Source organism: Pseudonaja textilis, chromosome 2 (genome assembly GCF_049901715.1).
Source record: "Pseudonaja textilis isolate UNSWEBS1 chromosome 2, rPseTex1.2, whole genome shotgun sequence".
Taxonomy (NCBI): domain Eukaryota; kingdom Metazoa; phylum Chordata; class Lepidosauria; order Squamata; family Elapidae; genus Pseudonaja; species Pseudonaja textilis.
In genome coordinates this window covers 47,596,381-47,618,828 of record NC_141991.1, presented here as the reverse complement: position 1 = coordinate 47,618,828, position 22,448 = coordinate 47,596,381, and the positions used below count along the sequence as shown (strand labels likewise).

At 38.3% G+C, this 22,448-nt stretch overlaps 1 protein-coding gene across 2 annotated transcripts in view; it reads right to left on the bottom strand.

The window, feature by feature from the left end:
• Window positions 1-22,448, bottom strand: part of EEFSEC (eukaryotic elongation factor, selenocysteine-tRNA specific) — a 175,012-nt gene that overhangs the window by 113,610 nt on the left and 38,954 nt on the right. For both annotated transcript variants that reach the window (XM_026723343.2, XM_087923788.1), the window contains exons 2-4: window positions 15,028-15,235; window positions 9,027-9,123; window positions 7,207-7,371 (exon numbers count right to left, since the gene is read on the bottom strand). In XM_026723343.2, coding sequence (XP_026579128.2) covers window positions 7,207-7,371; window positions 9,027-9,123; window positions 15,028-15,235 — 470 coding nt within the window. The remainder of the gene's footprint in view (window positions 1-7,206; window positions 7,372-9,026; window positions 9,124-15,027; window positions 15,236-22,448) is intronic.

Sequence of the window (22,448 nt, the reverse complement as noted above, 5' to 3'; positions counted from 1 at the left end):
ATCATGCACATAAAGAGTATAGAGTAAGGGACTCAACACGCAACCCTGTGGTGTACCAGTGTTAAGAATAAGGGCTGAAGGGGTATGATTACTTAATCTGACCCTCTGTGAGCGGCCAGACAGGAAATCCATAATCCAAAAACAAATTGAATTAGAAAACCCAAGGTCCAGAAATTTAGACACTGGTCTATGTGGAAGAATTGTGTTAAACACAGAACTTAAATCCACAAAAAGCATCCTCACATAGCCCCTGCACTGTTCTAGATGAGTCAGAGCAGTGTGAAGAGTGATGGCTATAGCGTCCTCTATAGATCTATTTTTTCTGTATGCAAACTGGTGTTTATCAAATGTATGCGGAAGACCAGAAATGATGTGCTGGCAGACCAATTTCTCAAAGCACTTTATGATGATAGGACTGAGTGCCACTGGTCTGTAATCATTGAGGTTATTGATAGGGAACTTCTTTGGCAGCGGAACAATGGTGGAAGCCTTCAAACAAGATGGAATAGTGAACTGGGATAAAGACCGATTGAAGATCCTGGTAAAGATTCCAGCCAACTGATCAGAACAGTCTTTAAGCACTCAGCCAGAGATACCATCAGGACTGGCAGCCTTTCTTGGGTTCACAACCCTCAGAATGCTCCCCACCTCCTGTCCCTCCACAATGAGGTGCAGGCTACAATTGGCTGGTGGTTATATTTTATCTGTCTCTGAAGTCTCCACTTCAAAGCGAGCAAAGAAATGATTCAGTTCGTCTGCCAATGAAGCATCCCCCCCAGCAGGGATGACATTAGTCGGTTGATGGTTTGTAATTTGTTGAATCCCTCGCCACATCTGCCTCATGTTATTGCTATCCTCAATCTTCCTCTTATAATCAGTCTTGGCCTTCCGAATACCTTTCTTCAGATTAGCTCTGGCAACACTGTATCTTGCCCCATCACCGGACCTAAAGGCCTTGGTCCTGTCACGCAAGAGGTGCTGGACTTCCTTGGTCATCCAGGGTTTCTGATTGGGATAGATCCTAATATGTTTATCCACAGTGACAGTATCTGTGCAGTGTTTGATATAGCACAGAACAGTTGCAGTGTGCACAGTGTGCACCTCAGGGTCAGGGTGGTAAAAGATGTTCCAATTTGTGTTTCTCAAAACAATACTGAAGTTGTTGGGAAGCATCTTCTGGCCAAGATTTCACTGTCTTTATTATAGGTAGAGCCCATCTCCTAAGAGGGATGAAGAGCTGGTGCTAAAAGCAGTAACATATGGTCTGATTGTCCCAAATGTGATAATTGTATAACTTTATAGCCATGTTTGATGTTGGTATATATTTTGTCCAATAAGTTTGCTACTCTAGTAGCACACTTAACATGCTGATAGAATTTAGGGAGCACTGCTTTTAAATCAGCTTGATTAAAGCTATAATATACACAGCATCAGGATACTTATTCTGCTGATTACTAACAATGTTATACAAGAATCCCAAAGCTATGGTAGTATTGGCATCAGGTGGGACATAGACTGCAGTAATCAAAACCATGCTGAATTCCCGCGGAAGATATATGGGGCTACATTTAAGAGTCATATACTCCAGATCCATGGAGCAGTGGCTGTCTACAGTCTTTGCTTTTGTTCACATAAAGGCTTAAACCTCCTCCTTTGATCTTGCCAGAATCTCTACTCCTGTCCTGCCGGTGAGCTATGTAGCCTTCCACCTCAACAGCTGCATCTGGAATGAGTGAATGAAGCCAAGTTTCTGTGATTAGCAAAACACAGCAGTTCTTGATGAATTTAGTCTTTGCAATCTGTAGCCTTAATCCATCCATTTTGTTCGTCAGAGATCTTGCATTGGTAAGAAATATACTTGGAATTGAAGGCTTGTGTGGAAACTTACTCCGCCTAAAGAAAATGCCAGCACGGCATCCTCTCTTTCTCTTCCTGTTCCTCTTTCTCCGCCTCTTCCTCCTTCCTACAGGGATAGTGATCCATGGCTCCCCCAGGGGCCTAGCTGCCTCCTTCGGTATGTTATGAGAATGTATAAAATCATCTGTAATAGCCTTATCACATTTGTAACAAGGCTTGCCGATTATAGATGCTCCTTGCCCCATAGGATTCAACCAAGGAAAGGATCCAAAACACACACAGAATCATACACACCATACACTGAAAGAAGGAGCGGTTAGCCACAGCATCCATGTGCGCAGCCATCCTGAAACCTATTCCTATTGCTTATATAGATCTTTTCCCCCCCTTTTTTGTCCATTTCTCCATATTTTCTTTCAGTTTTGTTCCCCTTTGTCTTCTCCTCCTTTTCTAGTGCTTTTGCTCCACTGTTATCCTCTTTTTTATTTATTTATTTCTGCTGGAAAGTAGGAATTTGGTGCTTGTGTGTGTGAATATAGACAGTATATGCAGGTGGAGATTCATTTTATAAAAGGGATTTCTTATTTTGCTTTCAACTAATTTTAATACATAACTATTTAACAGATGTTGCTTTTTGTGAGGGAGGCATGGCCCTGCCTTTGGGTGGTTTTGTGTTTGTGCAACACAAGTGATAAATGGACACATTTATCAGAAAGAGGGAAATATTTTAAAAGAGTTTCAGCTGCCCTAGGGGTCTTGTCTCTATCATTTTTGGTCCAGGTATACATATTTGGAAGTGAAAGAGACCCATTTTAAATTTAGTGTTAATCTTCTTTTTGTTATATAATGGTAGTTCTTATAAATACTTGCAAAACTTAACATGAATTCTAAACTGACACTTAAATGTTACATCTAGAAAAATAGGATCAATATTGAAAACATATAGTAGTTAAGTAAAACATCTTTTGGAAATATGACTGTAAAACAAGCTGCAAAGGATTACAATAAAGCTTCACCTAACACAAGCTTTTTGTTCTCACAACAACTCATAAGATGTCTATGAGAAGATCACAAGTACAACAACATCATCAAGCATAGAAGCCATCAAGTTCAGGCTGGATGAACAGCTAACTATTTCCAATAGCAGATCTATACTGATCACCTACATATCATGTTAGCGGTCTGCTCTACAGCACTAGCTTCTATTGGGGTGCTGTGCTGCAACTTAAAATGAGGAAGCTCTGTTCCCTGCTAAACGAGTCCAGGACAAAAGTTCAGTAGGTCAGCCAAGAGGATATAAGAGCTGGAGCCAGGGAAGAAACTGATGCTGTCTAATTTAGCCAAGACCCAACATGTAGCAAAGAAGATAAATGTGCAGCACAACCCATTTGGAGTAGAGATCCTGGTGGAAATAATGTAGCCATTAATGTTTATCCAAGACAATAGAGATTGAATGTTTGAAATGTTAATGATCAAAGTCTGCCAGGAATTAGATGTGCATACTGTACATACATACATGTATATAAATTCCTTAATTTATATATTTCATTGAATGAAAACATTCCATTTGTTTATACTAAATTTATATTCATTTTTAGATGGTGACGTACGGTAGAAAAATATATAAAATCAAAACAGTCAGGAACAACTCAGGACAATTATTCCTTTAAAAATGAAAATCTTATATGAAGTTCAACAAGAGACAATTTGAGAGGATATTTTAGTCAAAAGAAGACAGAGAATGATAAGGATTGAGTTTGCCTTACTAAACCATCTATTTGAAATTTGCAAACACTTGCAAATGTATACAACTACACAACAACACAATAGGCTTTAAAAAATTTAGTGTATTCTACTGTAACAATTAATTTTTTTAATCATTCTATCACCCCTACCCAAACCTTTTGGTGAGGTTTGTTTTCAATTATACTATTTCCTGAATTTATACAAATGATTTAAGAATCTTAAACTTAAGAAATGCATTATATTCAAAAATTATACTGTAAGGTAAGAAACAAGACTAAAGAAGTTTGAAGTTTCTGCATCTCCAACTCAAAATGTATCCCCTGATGTACCTATCTATAAGTTTATATTACATCATAATTGAAAACAACTCTCAGTGAACGTACAATAGTCAAATTATAATATACAACCCCAAAACAGCAGTGATAAGCAAATATACAACTATGATTAAGAAAAATAACAAAAAGGTGCCAACCCAACTTAAGCTTAGCAATAATAATCTCCAGAAACTATACTGAAAAAATGTATCATAATGGTCTTCCAAAGCTATCTCAACTGGATTGCAGGGGCACACAGTCACTTATTTCAAATATATGAGTATTGACTCAGGTATACTATTTATCATAGCAAAAGAAAAAAGAATGCCGCCTGTAAACTGCTTATCATAGATTGTATCAACTGTAGATCACCTACTTTCAACTGATAAATTCAGTTTTTTAAAAAATTAGGACCTAGAGAAACTGAAAGTCTCAGATTTCAAAAATGGTACTTTCAATTAATCACAAATCAATTTGTATAATGTGGCATACAACTATTTTAACAGGATAACTCAGCCTATAAAATATAGTGATTACTCAGTCATCAAGCTAACAGATTACTTCAGTGTTTTTTAATTGATTCATTCTATGTCTTCAAGTCTTTGTTGGCTCTTAGTAGACACACTTTTCTTCTGACAAAAATCTATCCCTAACCTGGTCTTTCGCATCTTTTAATAGTGCACATATTGGAATATTAGGCAAATACAAATCCCAATTGTATTAAATCACTTCCCATCTAAGAAAGAGAGAAAATGTCCTATTGGGATATTAGCACTCAGAAATGTTACTCCTAAAATGGAAATGGCAATAGACATATCACATGCATGGCAATTTTGAAAATGTACATAGTACCACTACATTTTCAAACTACAAATAAGGGATTCATGTACTTCAGCATGGATGTTAAGTATCATTGAGTAACTGGTATGAAACTGCTTCATTGAAGAATCGTCTGCTACGTCAGAGATTTCTCACAGACACACAAGTAGCGCACAACATTATCTCACTGCAGTTCAAATAATCAACCCCAGATGGTAATTTACATAGTCAACACTGTAAAGGAATCTGTGTGCTGCTGGCATTCTCAACCTCAATCAGAGAGTATGGGCGTTTGAGAATGTCACTGTTTATTTTTAATTGCTCTGTCCCTCCTTTTGGCAAGTTCAGGCGGTCACACACGTCGAAGTCTATTAGTAGAATAGGTATGAGATGCCACTTTATTTGCTGGGAGGGTTCCTTGAGCTTGGAAAGCAGCTGTTTTCCAGTGTCCCCAATGCCCAGTGGGCATCAGCTGTCAATCTCAGTTAGCAAAAGGTCAGGGCAAAGAAAGGTCAAGGAATGTCATAATCCACAATGTGTTATAAGATCTTTCTCTTCTATTGCTTTGTAGGATTGAGAATTGATAAAACTTCCCACAGGTAACCTAGTTAAATACTTCATGAAATAGATAACAGGAAAACAAATTTAATCTCCAACTGTAATTTCAACTGTCCATTTCCAAATATATGCAGTGGGGAGATGCATGCTTACTTAAAATTATTATGCCAAATGCTGAATTATAGTGGCATTCTATCTGGCAATCATTCTCAGCTTACTTCTGAGGCTCAAATGCTTTTTACCTTTATTGCTTTCCCAAAAGGTACTGAAAACTTATATGCAAAGTTGTTCAGACTCAGTTGGAGTTGGGTGGCCTACAATTTTGCAATACAAAAAAATCAACACTGCCTCTTTGGTTCGTTTTTTCTTGCTTTTTTGGGATGGGGTGGGAGTGGAGGCTTTTTACCTGGATGCTGCCTTTATTTTGTGGAAAGTGAGAATAGGTTTGGTATTTATGGTGCTTTTATATTTTTGATTCCTAAAAAAGCCTTGCTTTATTTCGATGATGTAATATATAAATAAAATGATATTCCTACGTAACGAGCAGAGTATGCTCTGAAAACATCACCATAAAAACTTTAATTAACTGATCATCTTGGACACCTCCAAAGTTTTTGTGTTACATCCACTTCACCTTCATTTCACACATGATTCCATAATATCATCTCTCTTCAACAGTTAAGACAATCCAGGAGTAGTTCAGCAGGATACTGTATATACCGAACTTGGTTTTCCAGTACAAAGCATTAGAAAACTCCTGCTTCACCGAATCAACTCCTAGACAATCCTCTTCCCACAAATGTTAATAAACTGAATAGAGGAATGGTAATATGGCACTTCATAGCTCACCTTATGAGCTGGGGCGGGGTGGGGGGAAGCAATTAGAAACAAAGGATGGGAATTTTTGAATCAAGCAGTGATTTTTACATGTAGAAGTCAGCAGCAACAATAACAACAGAAAGTTAGTTTGGGAGCAAAAATGGTATCAGTAGAGAAGAGCCTTTCTTAAAGTTAATAATGACTCTGACCTATTCATAAAGTAATTATACTAATTCTCTATTTCAAGACTAAATCTTGATGGATTTTCCACTTTTTAAAAAAATTAGGATTGGATTCTTCTTTCTCTATTATGCTAATCAATTGGCCAACTGAAAAGGTTGTTACTTTTAAAATATAAGGATAGAACATTTAGATAAAACTGAATTCTTTCATCAAGTCCAACTGGTTGGTAACTGAATTTACATAGCTGCCAGACTCAACACTGAAAATAGGCTTTTTCTGGATCTAGAAATTTCTTATTTATCCTTTAATTTAATTTTTTTTCATTTATATGTCTTTGTTTGCTGGTCATTTTCTTCATTATAAAGAAAGAGTAGTGTTATTATTTTTTATGTCATAATAAGATTTTCTTGAATGATTTTTTTTAATATGAACATTTATTCTCAGAAGGACCAAACTAGATTCTTGGTAACTTTTCACTGCAGCCAAATATACTGTTAATCTGTTGTTTCTTATTTCACTAAAATATCCTGAATTTGGTCTCTTCTCATTCTTCTGCACCAGTAAAATCAGATGAGATGTTTTCTCTATTTAAGTGCCTTGAAAGAGTTTTTTTCTCTTTTTTTCCTTTTTAAATTTTTTTTTATCTCCATTGTTTCTGGAGTGTCTCTTTTGAGGATTCAGCTTCAGGCATCTATTTTGCTTGCAAAGTATATAGTTTGCAAATCACGCCAACATTGTTATATCAAAAACTACCCAATTCTGTACAGTATTCCCAAAAGGATTTTTTTTAAGTTCCTATTGAGTAAGCCAAATGAAATCAGTTAGGTAAATGGAATACTACAGGAGCAGCAAACTTTCAGGCCTTTTCTCTCTTTGATAAAGCTGTTAGAACCAAAAATGACATACTCACCTTCAAGGCAGGAATTTCCACATTGTCCCCAATATTAACTGAGCCTGAAAGAATAGTTCCTGTCATCACAGTGCCTTGGCCCTTGATGGAAAAACAGTGGTCAATGGCCATAAGGAATGATCCTGAAGGATCTCTTGTTGGTATATAAGCCTCTGACTTTAGGACCTAAAAGCAAGAGAAAATAAGACCTGTATATTGACAAAATGCCACATAAGACACAAAGAAATGAAGAGAAAAGGTATGTGATTGATTTCACCATGGCATAGCTTTCTGTTGCAACAAGACTGGAATAGTCCAAGGTCAAATAAATTGTTTGCACTGCCTAGGAGGTGCAGACTTAGCAGCAGCAACTGCCTTAAAAATTTTGGTGCAGTGCAATCAGCCTGGTTAGCAAAATATGTCACAGAAAAGTTTCTGTCAACACCTATGCAAATACAGCAGCAATAACTATTTGTAACTCTGGGGAAGAACGGATACATACCAGTTCTCAGAATGCACATACATATTTAAAAGATCGACATGCAGAATTTTTTTTAACTCTCCTTTATTTTTACAACTTTGTCTAATAGAAAATAATGGCAAAGAACAATAAGGCACACTGGCAATTGAAGTTTCATTTTCCACTAGCTCTATCCAGAAATGAATCACTAGGAATAAGTAGCTGGAGAAGAAAGTAAGTTTCAAGAAGAAGAGGTATGAGAAGCTGGAGAAGTACCAAGGCCTGAAGAAGGAACTGGAGAACATGTAAAAAGTAAAAGCCAAGGTGGCCCCAGTGGTGACAGGAGCACCCAAAGCTATAGATTACATCATGACCAGCTGTAAACTGAGGCAGATACTGATCCAGTATCTGATTTTTTAAAAATATAAACAATGCTATGCTTCAATAGTTAGATGGCTTAGACATTGGTATTTCAACATAGATCTTTTTAACATTTATATTTTATTGGCTTCTGCTAATCTAGATAATCTAGATGAAATGTTAATATATATAGTGCTAGTCCATGTATGAATACCATACCCTAAACAAATAATACTAGAGCTGCAATCCCAGGAACAACATCAGAGCTCTTTGTCCAGAAGAGTGCAGTGCTAGGAATAGCTAAGACACTGCACAGGACCCACAAATTCCCAGGCAAATTCTCTGATAGAGGATCCGGGATTGAGGAAGATACATATCAGCCACCCGCTTTCTTCCTTAGGACCCTGTATTTCTCTGGCTTCTCATACACTTTCTTCCCGATGTTGCTGTCACTTGGCACAGCTACATCTATCGCCACCAGATAATGCACATAATGACAGCTGCGTGGTTGTGCCATTCGGTATATGCGGTCCTGACTGCATCTTACACTCTGTTACAATGTGTTGGACGGTCTCTGAGGCAACTCAACTTCTATGAATCTGCTACTGCCTGTTTTCATGCTGATATGATCAATACCCTAGTGCTGTCCTTTAATTTTAATTCAGCCCTTTCAAGACACTGGTAGGATTTCCCAATTTCTGCCACCTCAACTATCTGTGAATGATATTTAGTTCTATAAACCTGTTGCAAATGCATTTATCAGTCTTAGCTCTTACTCAAGAAATGGGAATATAAAGACTCACTTGCAAAACTGTTAATGAACGAAGAAAAGTTCAATTCCATACATACTTATCTGAGAGTAAGTGCTACTATAAATCAGTGGAGGTTATTTCCAAATAAATTGCATAGGCTTCTACCACTCTATTATCAAAGGAGTGCTTACCAGTCCACTCAACTAGGATTTTGATTATGCCTACAGCCTTGAGCCATCACATAATACTAGCATTTTTAAGATACGTACTTCAATTAATTCCGAAACTCCTATTGGAGTTAGAGTTTCTGGGGCTTCTGGACCACCAGGCTTTGCTGCAACAGAAACTATAGGACATCCATGGAACCTGGTCCAAAAAAACAACAACAGTTGTATAATAAAGTTACAGTTCAGACATTTCCCAGTGTGGTTTACATAATATCACTATTCTATTAAATTTCAATCTATCCCTAGCTATAATTTAACAAAAACAATAATCTAGCTAGTTTCTAAATTGTTTTAAAACTGAAAGAGGCATAACTGGAATTAATTCAGCTTTGAATAACCCCCAGCCACTTAGGATCTGCTTATCTGAACTCTGAAAGGCTCAGATGAAGCCTTCATATGACTAGTAGCCTCCTGTAATATTGGCTCTGAAATAATAGAAGGATAATCTAATTTCCTGTAGTATCTCAGGTTGCTTTTTTACTTTCACCAGCATAATTAAGCTATCACCTAGACAAGTTTGTTACTTTCCTATTTTCTTCATGGTGCCGAGGAAATTCAACTATAAAACTTCAAATCTCTTCAACATTGAAAGAAGGTTCTTAATGCTAAACTAACATTTTTAGGCATATTTTGTTAAATAAGCCAGAGTCAAATTACCAACAAGCCAAGTAAATGATGGCTTATCTGATCAATACCTGGCTTACCATTTATCTTTTCCAATATCATAATGTATCTCAGATGCCCTAGCAGAAATAACGGTTCAGAAAAGCATGGAAGTCACCTCAGAAATCTTCAACGGCTCTAACAAATCCATAGAGGTCTTCTATTTCTATATTGTTTCCTAATAATTGAAGCTTTTGAGTGAAATATTAGAGAAATAATTTCCCTATATACCTTTCCAAAACAGTGCATTTAAAAAAAATACATTTGAAGAATATATGGAAAAATATCATATATGGTATAAATTTCCCCAGGGAAACATTGTTTTTAAAAATAGTTTAACCTAACTATTTAGTTTAAGTATTAAATAAGCTATTTCTAACAGTAATACATTTAAATTCAGTTTATTCATCTAAAATACATTATTAAGCATTAGCAACAGTAGATAAGTTATTGACTTCTGGACATTATTGAAACTCTGCAGAAAAAAAGATGTTGGCATTGTTTTGATAAGTACTATCAAAGTGCCTTAAGTATATGCTCAACAAGAAGCCCAGAAAAATGTTTAATTGGTAAACCAAATCACAAGTACTTTTTATGAGTTGAAAAGAGGAGATGGACAGAGAAAGACGTCTATTGTCAGGGAGAATTAGAAGAAAGAAGAAATTTAGACAAAATAAGTGCCTTTTAACCCAAGAAGGGTCCTTCTTAAGGCGCAATATCCTTACGCTTCTGTGAAATGGATATGGGATTGAAGGGGGCCCAGAAAAGAAATCAGGAAGAATCCAGAATTTCAAGTCAAACACAAGTATATAAGTAGCTACACCTTTACTTTGAATTTAGTAATGACTATTTTCCAAATCTTGTTAAGAATGTCACTACCATTAGTTGAAAAAAATGAACCATACATACAGCTGAATATATTCAAGACTGATCAAAGCCAATGTCACTGATATGAAAAACTGAAAGACAACACATGGTATGAAACAGAATGCTGCTGAGGTCAACTCCAAGGTTGCAGCTACATTCCAATTGAATTGAAATTATTTTCTAAATCTATCAAAACTGGCATAAACATCTGCCAATCAGATACATTGTTTTGGGTCATGGAGCAAATTAGGGCACTAAAGTAAGAAGGGGGTTAAACCTTATTGTACCAGTGCCCACACAGAGCCTGTAGTTGAGGTATCTATAATCTCTGTTAGTCTTATAAATGTACATTTCTTCACACCCTGCAAATTTTCTTTTCCAGCACAGCCATGGCTCTCCCACATCTCTGTTCCTTGGGGTTCTAATTAGATGGTAATTGGGCTGTTACACCCTGAACTTCAAAGCGAACAGGCACTTTTTGTACAATGAATTCTTTCTCCTTCTTGCATCCCCCATTCCACCCAAAATCTGCTATGGAATGTTGAAGGATCCTTGAGTAGATTCAAAACCCATGATTGACACTATAGAATATAAATAGTCCTTGAACTTATGACCAATTGCTTTATGACTGTTTGAAATTATGATGGGCCCAGAACAGACACTTTATGGCCCGTAAAACACTTCCAAGTGTCATAAAATGTCATATCACCTTCCCCACAGTCATGTGACCGCATTTCAGCTGCTGTGCGAAAAAAAAATTTTCTTTTTTGAATAGAATAGAATAGAATAGAATAGAATAGAATAGAATAGAATAGAATAGAATAACAGAGTTGGAAGGAACCTTGGAGATCTTCTAGTCCAATCCCCTGCTTAGGCAAGAAACCTTATATCATTTCAGTATTTTGAGATAAGAAATAATTATCCCTATACACTTTCTCCTCCCCACAAATCATTTTATATATTGCAATCATGTCCCCACCAGTGGTGGGATTCAAATTTTTTTATTACGTGTTCTGTGGGCATGGCTAGGTGGGCGTGATTAAATGGGTGTGGCTTTTTTTGCAGCTCCCTCCATTTTTTGCCTTCTTGGGCCTCAGAGAAGCCTCCTGGGCAAAGCAGTAAGAAGCAAGGGGAATCCTGGCATTGTTGGGAGATTAAAAAAAATACCTTAAGGAGTGACTGGGCGGGTGAGCATCAGGTGGACGCATTGGGTGGGCAGGGCAAGTGAGCAAGCAGCAACTGGGCAACCGGGTTGGAGCGTGGCCAGCCAGAAGTTACTACCAGTTCAGCAACCTATGCCAAATCCTTGCTACTGATTCGCCTGAACCGGTGTGAACCGGCTGAATACCACCACTGGTCCCCACCCTGCATCATTATTCTCACCCATGCTAATGTTTTCTCATAGGAAAGTTGTTTAGAGCTGTTTAGTTGTTTTGGTTGCATTCGTCTATGCTTTTTCCAGCTCTCTTACATTCTTTTTCAAAAACGATGGTTAGAACTGTACAGAACATTTCAGATACACACAGTCCATTAACACAAAAAGTATACAGTTTATTTTAAATTTCTTTTCTAATTATTGTTGTCTAAAAATTTCCTTTTTCATATCAGTACAGTATCTTTGTTGACATATCCTTTATAATACCAATATACACTGCTCAAAAAAATAAAGGGAACACTTAAACAACACAATGTAATTCCAAGTCAATCACACTTCTGTGAAATCAAACTGTCCACTTAGGTAGCAACACTGATTGACAATCAATTTCACATGCTGTTGTGCAAATGGAATAGACAACAGGTGGAAAGCATAGGCAGTTAGCAAGACATCCCCAATAAAGAAGTGGTTCTGCAGGTGGTGACCACAGACCACTTCTCAGTTCCTATGCTTTCTGGCTGATGGTTTGGTCACTTTTGAATGCTGGCGGTGCTTTCACTCTAGTGGTAGCATGAGACGGAGTCTACAACCCACACAAGTGGCTCAGGTAGTGCAGCTCATCCAGGATGGCACATCAATGAGAGCTGTGGCAAGAAGGTTTGCTGTGTCTGTCAGCGTAGTGTCCAGAGCATGGAGGTGCTACCAGGAGACAGGCCAGTACATCAGGAGATGTGGAGGAGGCCGTAGGAGGGCAACAACCCAGCATCAGGACCGCTACCTCTGCCTTTGTGCAAGGAGGGACAGGAAGAGCACTGCCAGAGCCCTGCAAAATGACCTCCAGCGGGCCACAAATGTGCATGTGGGTGCTCAAACAATCAGAAACAGACTCCATGAGGGTGGTATGAGGGCCCGACGTCCACAGGTGGGGGTTGTGCTTACAGCCCAACACCGTGCAGGACGTTTGGCATTTGCCAGAGAACACCAAGTTTGGCAAATTCGCCATTGGCACCTTGTGCTCTTCACAGATGAAAGCAGGTTCACACTGAGCACATGTGATAGACGTGACAGGGTCTGGAGATGCCATGGAGAACATTCTGCTGCCTGCAACATCCTCCAGCATGACCAGTTTGGCAGTGGGTCAGTAATGGTGTAAGGTGGCATTTCTTTAGGGGGCCGCACAGCCCTCCATGTGCTCGCCAGAGGTAGCCTGGCTGCCATTAGGTATCGAGATGAGATCCTCAACCCCTTGTGAGACCATATGCTGGTGCGGTTGGCCCTGGGATCCTCCTAATGCACGACAATGCTAGACCTAATGTGGCTGGAGTGTGTCAGCAGTTCCTGCAAGACGAAGGCATTGATGCTATGGACTGGCCCACCTGTACCCCAGACCTGAATCCAATTGAGCACATCTGGGACATCATGTCTTGCTCCATCCACCAACGCCACATTGTACCACAGACTGTCCAGGAGTTGGGGGATGCTTTAGTCCAGGTGTGGGAGGGGATCCCCCAGGAGACCATTTGCCACCTCATCAGGAGCACTCCCAGGCATTGTAGGGAGGTCATACAGGCACATGGAGGCCACACACACTACTGAGCCTCATTTTGACTTGTTTTAAGGACATTACATCAAAGTTGGATCAGCCTGTAGTGTTTTTTTCCACTTTAATTTTGAGTGTAACTCCAAATCCAGACCTCCATGGGTTGCTAAATTTGATTTACATTGATAATTTTTGTGTGATTTTGTTGTCAGCACATTCAACTATGTAATGAACAAAGTATTTAATAAGAACATTTCATTCATTCAGATCTAGGATTTCTTATTTTTGTGTTCTCTTTATTTTTTTGAGCGGTGTATTTTTGTTCCAATTATTATGTTTATATTTAAGCTGAATCAAATTTCTGATTTGTTTCACTATTTGTTCTTTTTTTTTTTAAAGGCTCCTTTGGTTTTTACCATCCTGGTATCGTGTGCAAACTTGGTTATCTCCCTGCATATTGCAGTGAAGATCATTTATAAACAATTTAAAAAGCACTGATCCCAATTCATATACTTGAAGTATTTTACTTCTTACTTCACCCCACTAGGAAATTTGCTCATTTATTCCTACTTTTTATTTTCTGATTTTTAACCAGTTAGCAATACAGGTGGTCCTCATTTAACAACCATTCATTCAGCAAACATTCAAACGTGCAATGGTGCTGAACAAGTGGTACTTATGACAGTCCCCAAAGTTCCGACCATCACTATGACAGATCCCCATAGTGGCTGTATCAGTGTGATTCTGGTGCTCAGCAAGTAGACTGGCTTTCTAAACATACCAGTGTCCAGTAATCACATGCTCACAATTTGTGACCTTCCCCACTAGCTTTCCACAAAATCAATGGGGAAGTCAGCAGGAAGTCAGAATTTGAAATCATATGAAGTCCTCACTTAAACAATGGAAACCAGGAACTCCTGTATGGCTGTTGCTATGAGGCATAGTCACCGGACATTGCATGTTACATCAGCATAACTTGATGACAGAAATTCCAGGCCCAATTATCACTGTTAAGCAAAAACTAACAGTACACAAAAGAACAGCTTATTCCTTGATCACAAAGTTTACTTAAGCATGAATAACTTCAGTAATAAACTTTAGAAAGTGTAAGTATAGGTCAACCTTCATTTCTATTTCAGTTGACAATATCAAAAAAAACCCACCCCATCCTCCAGAATGTGAAGAGAGTTCACCTTTGCAGAATCCATGCTGATTTTCTTTCATGAAGACTTATTCCTCTATTCTACCTGATAAAAGCTATCTTACTACTTTGTGGCACAGGAGTGGGTGTCAGATACAACACAAAAGAGGAGTGTCAGAAAGAAAACAGGTGTCTTCCTCCCCCCCTCACTTTTACCTATGTTCCAAACCACAATTGATTCAACTTCTAACAGATTATCTTTCAGCAACTATGGCTCTCAACAACAATAAAATGTCTATCACCTTATCTGTCTAACATATTCAATTGAAATATTTATTCTAAGGAAGTATACTCAGTTCAAGGAATTTCATCAAAAACTCCTAAAGTAGCATAGAAAAAAAAGAAAATGAAAGTAATGCAATTCCTACTATGCAAGCAGGTTAGGCAAGTTACTTACTTAGTGTTTTCCAGGGTCTTATGCATTTTCTTCACCATCTTGTCAATGGCAGCTTGTCTCTTCCCCTCGGGAAGAAGGTCAATTTTGTTCAAAACTACTACCATCTTTTGGCATGCAATCTGTCCAATCACCAAGCACTCTGCTGACTGAGTTTGCATTCCTTTTGTTATATCTATCACAAGCATCATCAAGTCAATAATCTGAGCACCTGAAAGAAAGAACAAATTTGTAGGAATAAAAACACTATTTACAGGTAATTGTGAATGTGGTAGTGAATGTTTCTTATTTCTGTTATATTTGTATTTAGAAAAAGGTAGTTTGGGGGAAACACTGTATAGGTAATGATTCGAGGTGTTTGGACATTCAGTTCCAAAATTAGGACAAAATATAATCAAAATAAAAAAGCACAGTCAAAACTCTAAGTCAAGACTCTAAATTTGACATAAAAGTCTAGTCTGCAAAGGAAATATCAGAAATGCAAACTTTTTAAAAATACCTTATTAGATATCAGAATATATTTTTCCATGTTAACTTTATTAAAACATTTTAATTCAAATGGCCATATTAGAATTACCATATTTTTCAGACTATAAGACACTCTGGACTATAGGATGCACCTAGTTTTTGGGGAGGAAAACAGTGGGGAAAAAACTGCCTCTGCCAACTATTTCCCAGCAATTTTCTTCCTTACAGCAAACAGCTTGGTCAGCTTCAGCACAGCCTGATTTAGCATGAGCAGCTGATTGATGGTTGAATCTGCCTCACAGAATACCACTGATCAGCTGTTCCAGGCTGCAGTGATCACCTCCACCCATCGGTACCGCCACCGCCCACTGCCGCTGCCACCTATCACCGCCTCCGTGTGTCCCATTTTTGGTCCATTCCAGGCAACAGGGATTGCTGCCACCTATTCCAGCCGCCTAGATTGGACCAAAACCGGGACACACAGAGGCCAAAAATGGGGTGCGGATGAGGCAATAGGTGGCAGGGCCAATGGGCGGCGGTGATCCCCACAGACTAGAACAGCTGATCGGCAGTATTCCGGGAGGCTGATCCAACTGCCAATCAGGTGATTGTGAAGCTGACCAGGCTATTTGCTGTTTGCTGCAAGAAGGAAAATTGCTGGGAGGTAGAGGCCAAAGGGTGGGGCCGGCAGGTGGTTGAGGCCTCAGCAACATTCGCTTTATAAGATGCACAGACATTTCCACCCACTTTTGGGCATGGAAAGTGCGTCTTACTTTATATATAAGGAAATGATCACATTTAATAGACCATGGATGTAAATATTTTCATAAGTTATGCAAAAAACTTATGTACTGTTTTCCAAACTCATGTTGTTCCTTCTCTCCTTAGCATGCTATAATTAACTAGGAAATCTTCAATTAGCAATAGCTTATTATTTTATCCACAATGGAAAATTATGAACAGATTCAAAATAGACCATAATCTTAAATGAATCTGAAACTTAGAAATAGTTAGAAACGACAGTAAACTCAAAAGTTCCTATCATGAAAGCTTTATGAGTTCACTGGGCAAAAACCAACACACAAGCACACCAAAAATCCAAACTATGATAAATCCAAACTATTGGGTTATATCCAAACTAAGATAAATCCAGCTTGGTATTTGGCCTCATGCTTCTCTGAGTTGATTTGTTCAATGATATTTTTCTTGACTATCAAGTCTTGATTCTGTTCATGTCATGATCCAGATTCTTACTCTGAAGAAGCTGCCCCAGCTGAACCAGTGGAATGTCAGCCTCAGAAGATACTAAGCCAGGAGTTTATCTGGAAGCTTTCAGAAATCTATCGATCTATCAAGGGAAGTATATCATCTCTCAAAGTGCAAAGATCAAAGACATGACAGAGAGGCTTGGCACAGGACCTGTGGTGGCGCAGTGGTTAGAAAGCAATATTGCAGGCTAACTCATTGCTAATGGCCAAGAGTTCAATTCTGACTGATTCAAGGTTGATTCAGCCTTACATCCTTCTGAGGTTAATAAAATGAGGACCCAGATTGTTAGGGATGATATTCTGACTCTGTAAAGTGCTTAGAGAGGCTGTAAAAGCACTATGAAATGGTATATAAGTCTAAGTGCTATCACTATTATCCAACTAATCAAGGCCACTGATTATTATACCTTTCTCCTCTTTCATGTTAGAATGAACAGTACAACAAAAAAGAGCCTGAAAAAAAAATTAAATGTCTAGGCCAGGGGTGTCAAACTCATCTCATCACAGCAGCATCACATGACGTATAGGACTTTTTCCCCCTTTGCTAAACCGGGAATGGGCATGGCCAGCATGTAATGTATCTGGTCCACAGGCAAGGAGTTTGACAGCCCTGGTCTAAGCAGAAAGGCAAAAGACTTAAGAGCATAGGTGGTGTTTTCATCTATACTTCCGATGCATGGTCAATATCCAATGAAGTAACAGCAATAGCACTTAGACTTATATACAGATTTATAGTGCTAGTGCTAGTACAGCCCTCTCTAAGCGGTTTACAGAGTCAGCATATTGCCCCCAACAATTTAGGTCCTCATTTTACCCACCTTGGAAGGATGGAAGATTGAATCAACCTGGACCCATGGAGGACTTCAGAGATAAACTGCTGGTTCAAGAGATGGTGCTGTCAAGAAAAAAATGTATTTGTAGACCTTGGTCTACACTATCTCCATGTTGGCCTCATCGAGAAATGGGATCCACCTCACAAGGCCTGGGAAGAATGTGTTTGGAAGAAATCCCACTTGTGTCTATTACTCTGACAATCTGAGGGACAAAAAGGACAAGTATAAAAATATCTTCAGATAGCCCAAAACTTCAAGACACAATCAGAAAAGCTAAGGCTCATAATTCAAAATTAAATGAGTAAACAATATCAAAAACAATATTAATCAAAAAGCATCTAGTTTAATAGACTGAAATATTCCTTCCACATACCAAACAGAACAATAATTTTTCATTCAACAATTATTCAGAGAATAGAAGTAACTTATCTTCTTCATCATGATCCCATGCTTCTGCATCTGCTCCAATGTGAGATTCAGTTGCCTAGTATATCTCCATAAACTGGAGAGTGGATAGCCACTTTGTGACTGTACATATTCACAAAATTGGATGGCTATATCATTATGATATTATGCTTGAACATAATGAGGCATGGGAGAACTTGGCTTTGAACATAAGCAGGGGAACAGAGTGCACACAAATGACTTGCACTTCATTCTCTATGCTTCTTTGTTATGTCTGAAATGTAATCTTTGCTTTTCCCTCCACACTTATATGTTCAAGCGTCTTTAGAAAAGGAGCCTGCATCTCTTAGATATCCAAGGCATTCTAAAGAAGCACAGGGACCCTGAAATATAAAGCATATGGGCTTCCTGTACTTCTCCCATGCTGCTAGAAGAAATTCAAAATTAGTTTTAATAAAAACTATTAAATCTATATTTCACCCCATAGATTTTATTTGGCTGAAAGAACTGATATATTTGGCAATTAGTAGTGTGTAGAAATTTCTTAAGACATACTTTTATTTTATTTTCTTCTTGGAACATTTAAGAAAAGTGCAAAATCTGATTCCAATTTACATATTAAGTCAGTAAGGATTAATTAGTTCATTTTAAAACACTAATCAAATGACCTATCTAGGTCCACAACATCACAAACTTTAGAAGCCTTCAAACACAAAGATTCTGACTTCTGACATTGTACTTCATAAGCACTTCCCGATATTCATGTTATATGTGGTTACTTAAATCAATTTGTGGATCTTGTACTTCCCCAGGCACTCCAGCAGAGTTAGCCACTCTGTTTGCTCTTAATTTTCTTCACTTTTTAAAAATTTTTCTGACATTCATTTTAACCCAACTATTAACTGAAAATTATCCCAAACTGAAGCAAAAATAAAAATGAAATTAGTAAATTAAGGCAAGCAGATTGAAGTATTATGCATTTCCAGAATAGAGCTGAATTCTTAAAACAAGTAACAAAAATTAATTGATTCCACGACTCTCTTCTTAGCCTGTAATACCTGTTTATATTTTGTCTTGAAGGGCAGGAGATCCTAGGCTGAATAAGAAGGAGGATCTTTTTTATATTCCTTAAAGCAAGAAAGCAGTTGTTTCTTGGCCACGTGGTGTTTGCTATCAAGCCAAGGATGTTTAAAAGAGAATTCCTGTTAACACCAGATGGACAGATGAAGGAGCTGAACAAGTTGAGGACTCCGAAGGCACTGATAAGGGCAGACTCATCCATAACAAACTTAGCCTCATTTGTTTAATTGTCATTCTTCTTTTTTTCTGGCTTAGTTAAGGACAAACAGGGAGTGAAGATACTATTATTAACAACAGGGTTAACATTTGGCAATCTGTGGGTATCAAATACAGCAGAGCTGAGCAAAGGAGTTACTCTTCCATAATGGAAAACTGATTGGGATTTCAAATCCTTTTAAAATGAAAAGGGTTTCATTTTATGCAACACGTGTGGTATGGATTGCTTAAAAGGCAGTAAAAAAATTCATTAAATGCCAGGCATGCTTGAGAGTCATTCAACCATGCACAAATCTATTTGCCAGTGGCCCAGGGACTAGAATTGAGGCCAGTCAAAGATAAATGAAGAGAAACCTGATTTAACTGCAAGGAACAGGTCAGCTTTGATGAGGTAACTTCTTTGAGTACTTACACATTTCCATCAATAATTAGACCTTTATTGGCTTATAATTTACTGTCCTTTTGCCCTAAGGGATGTCACTTAACTAGATTGTCTATTTGAGCATGAGCTTCAATAAAGGCAGGGAAACTTTCTATGTGCCTTTGTGCAGAGCCTTCCAAATCATTTTTAACAGGTCTAAATTATTTTTAGGGAGGCTAATTGCTCAAACATTTAAATAATGGTGATGGCAAACCTTGTTTTGCCATAAATTTGGTTGTGCCATCTCATACTGTCAGTTTTTCCCAGTCCTTGCCCTCTGCAATCATGTTCTTTTCTTTAGAAGTAACTGGAGAACGAATAAAATCCACTGAAGATTTATTTATTTATTTTACACACAGCTCACCTCGCCATCAACTGAGGGGAGCAGCAAAGAATCTAATCAATGTATTCATTCCTCACCAAGGAATGAAGAAAGGTCCAGTAATTGCTGTTTTTCTATTTCAGTTTGTAAATCCCATTCAAGTGCCTCGAATTTGGCAGATGGGAATCGGGGAATACTTACTCTTTCTTTCTTCAGAAAAAGCTCATCAATTTGCAGCTATTTAGCTGTTTTGGAAGAGTGCTGTGAGTCAGGACTCGCTCCATGATGCTTCTTCCTTTTCCCTCATTTCCCCAAATAAGAACCCTCTTTTCTTTCCTTCTTGCTGCCTGACTTTTTGTCTTTTCCTCCCAGGGAGCTGCCAATGTATAAGAAAAGCCACTGAATTACTTTGATGCAGGGGTGGTTTCTACCAGTTCTGTCCACCTCTGTAGAACCGGTAGCTCTGAAGAGCAGCAGACCTAGAACCGGTTCTATGTCTGCTGATGTTTTTGCCCACCCACCCACCTGGGCTCTTACCTGATCTTTATTTCCTGATTTTTCAACTTCAGCTGCCGAACAAGGCACAGCTGCAGTTAGAAAAGCAAGAAAAAAGGGCTGTTTCAAAGGCTGCCTCTCTGCAGGCAGCTGCTGATGACGATTTACAGGCGCGCGGCTCACAGCCTGCAGGGAAGCTCGTAAATCCCAAACCAGTAGTTAACTCTGTCGTATCCCACCCCTGCTTTGATGGGTCTTGACCCATTTTAAACCGAAGGGCAGCTTGCAAAAGACATCCTATCCCATCAGGCAGCTATCACACAACCCATTGCCAGAACTTGCATCCTTGCTGCAAACATTTGTTGCAAACATTTGTTCAGGAAGAACAAGGCAAAATCTGACAGTCAAAATTAACCTGCTTGCACCAGCCAGCTTCCAACAACTAGCTTACACTAATATGTCACATACACTGCCCTGTTTGCAACCCATTCCATCGAAAAAAGTTATGAGGACTTCCAGGGAAGCAGTGGAGAACTAAAGACAGGAAGCAGAAACCGATGGTGGTGGCAGAAAGACGAACCGGTGAATGAAGCAGTTCGCTGAATTCCTCTCCTCCATTTAAAGGAGAGGGGCCTCGGAATTGATTCCCCAAGGGGCTTCCCATGATGAGACCATAAAATAGCAGTCTCCTCCAGGTTTCAGAACTCTGGAAGTCAGGAGAGTCACTTTTGTCCAAGCCACGGTTGAGAAGCCTTTGAAGAGATACTGGGTTTGCCTGCTCTCTTTCTCAATCACTCTTACTGTAAATGACTTGTAGATTGGTTGGTGTTTTTTTTTTTTTTGGTATTAGGAACTTTCAGAAGGACAAGTTTTATTACCCTGTGTGATTTTCCTGTAACTCAGGTGAAAAGAGGTTTTATGTAAGTTTAAAACATAAAGAAAACCTTTTTATTTGGAAGTAAAGAGCAAAAGGGTGAATGGAATGTTGATTTTGGAAAGCTTTGAAATGGTATAAGAGGTTGGATTGACTGGAAATAAGATTTCGAAACAATTATAATACTTCCTTTGGTTTGTTTAAGATATTATTAATATTATTTTTAAAATATGACAATTTTGAATTTAAGTATAAAATATTTTCCTGGGAAAATGTTCAGGATGAGAGAAAAACAAGACAAGAGATACCTTGAAGGCTGGATACTACAGGCAACCAGAAAGAATTAAAGATTGTAATTTAAAAAAAAGAATTCTAATATAGAATGGAGAAAAGACTTTCAACTCTGGAAGAATTCAAGGATACTTGATAACAAGGTATCCTGAACTTTCTCTTAGACTGTCTGATACTATAAAAATAGACTTAAAAGAAACTATAGAAGAGGCTGTAACTGAAAATCATATTATTCTGAATACAGAATAAAACTGACAGGATACAATTCCGTTAAGAACTGTCTCTTTTGGCAATAGAAATTTGGGGCTCAATTGTGGTCGTAAGTCAAGGACTGTCTGCAGAAAGATTTTGGCATTGGGTTCATGACTCTGGTACTATTGCTACCACAGAGCATATCCTAAAATCCTTTCAGTATTCCTATAGATGCTTGTTGCCCAAGTTATCAGAATCCCTCATCAGAATCTCTACCACCTTCTTCCTGGTAAAAGAGAAGCCTGGAGGAAAAGCAAAGAGCAAAAAGAGCCAGTTTGGTCTATAGAATAATAGAATTAGAAAGGACCTTCGAGATCTTCTAGTTCAACCCCCTCTTTAAGTAGGAAATCCTGTATCATTTCAGACAAATCTCTTCTTACTCCAGTGTTGGAGCACCCAAAACTTCTGGAGACAAATCATTCCACTGATTACTTGTTCTAACTGTCAGGAAATTTCTCCTTAATTCTAGGTTGGTTCTCTCCTTAATTAGTTTCCATCC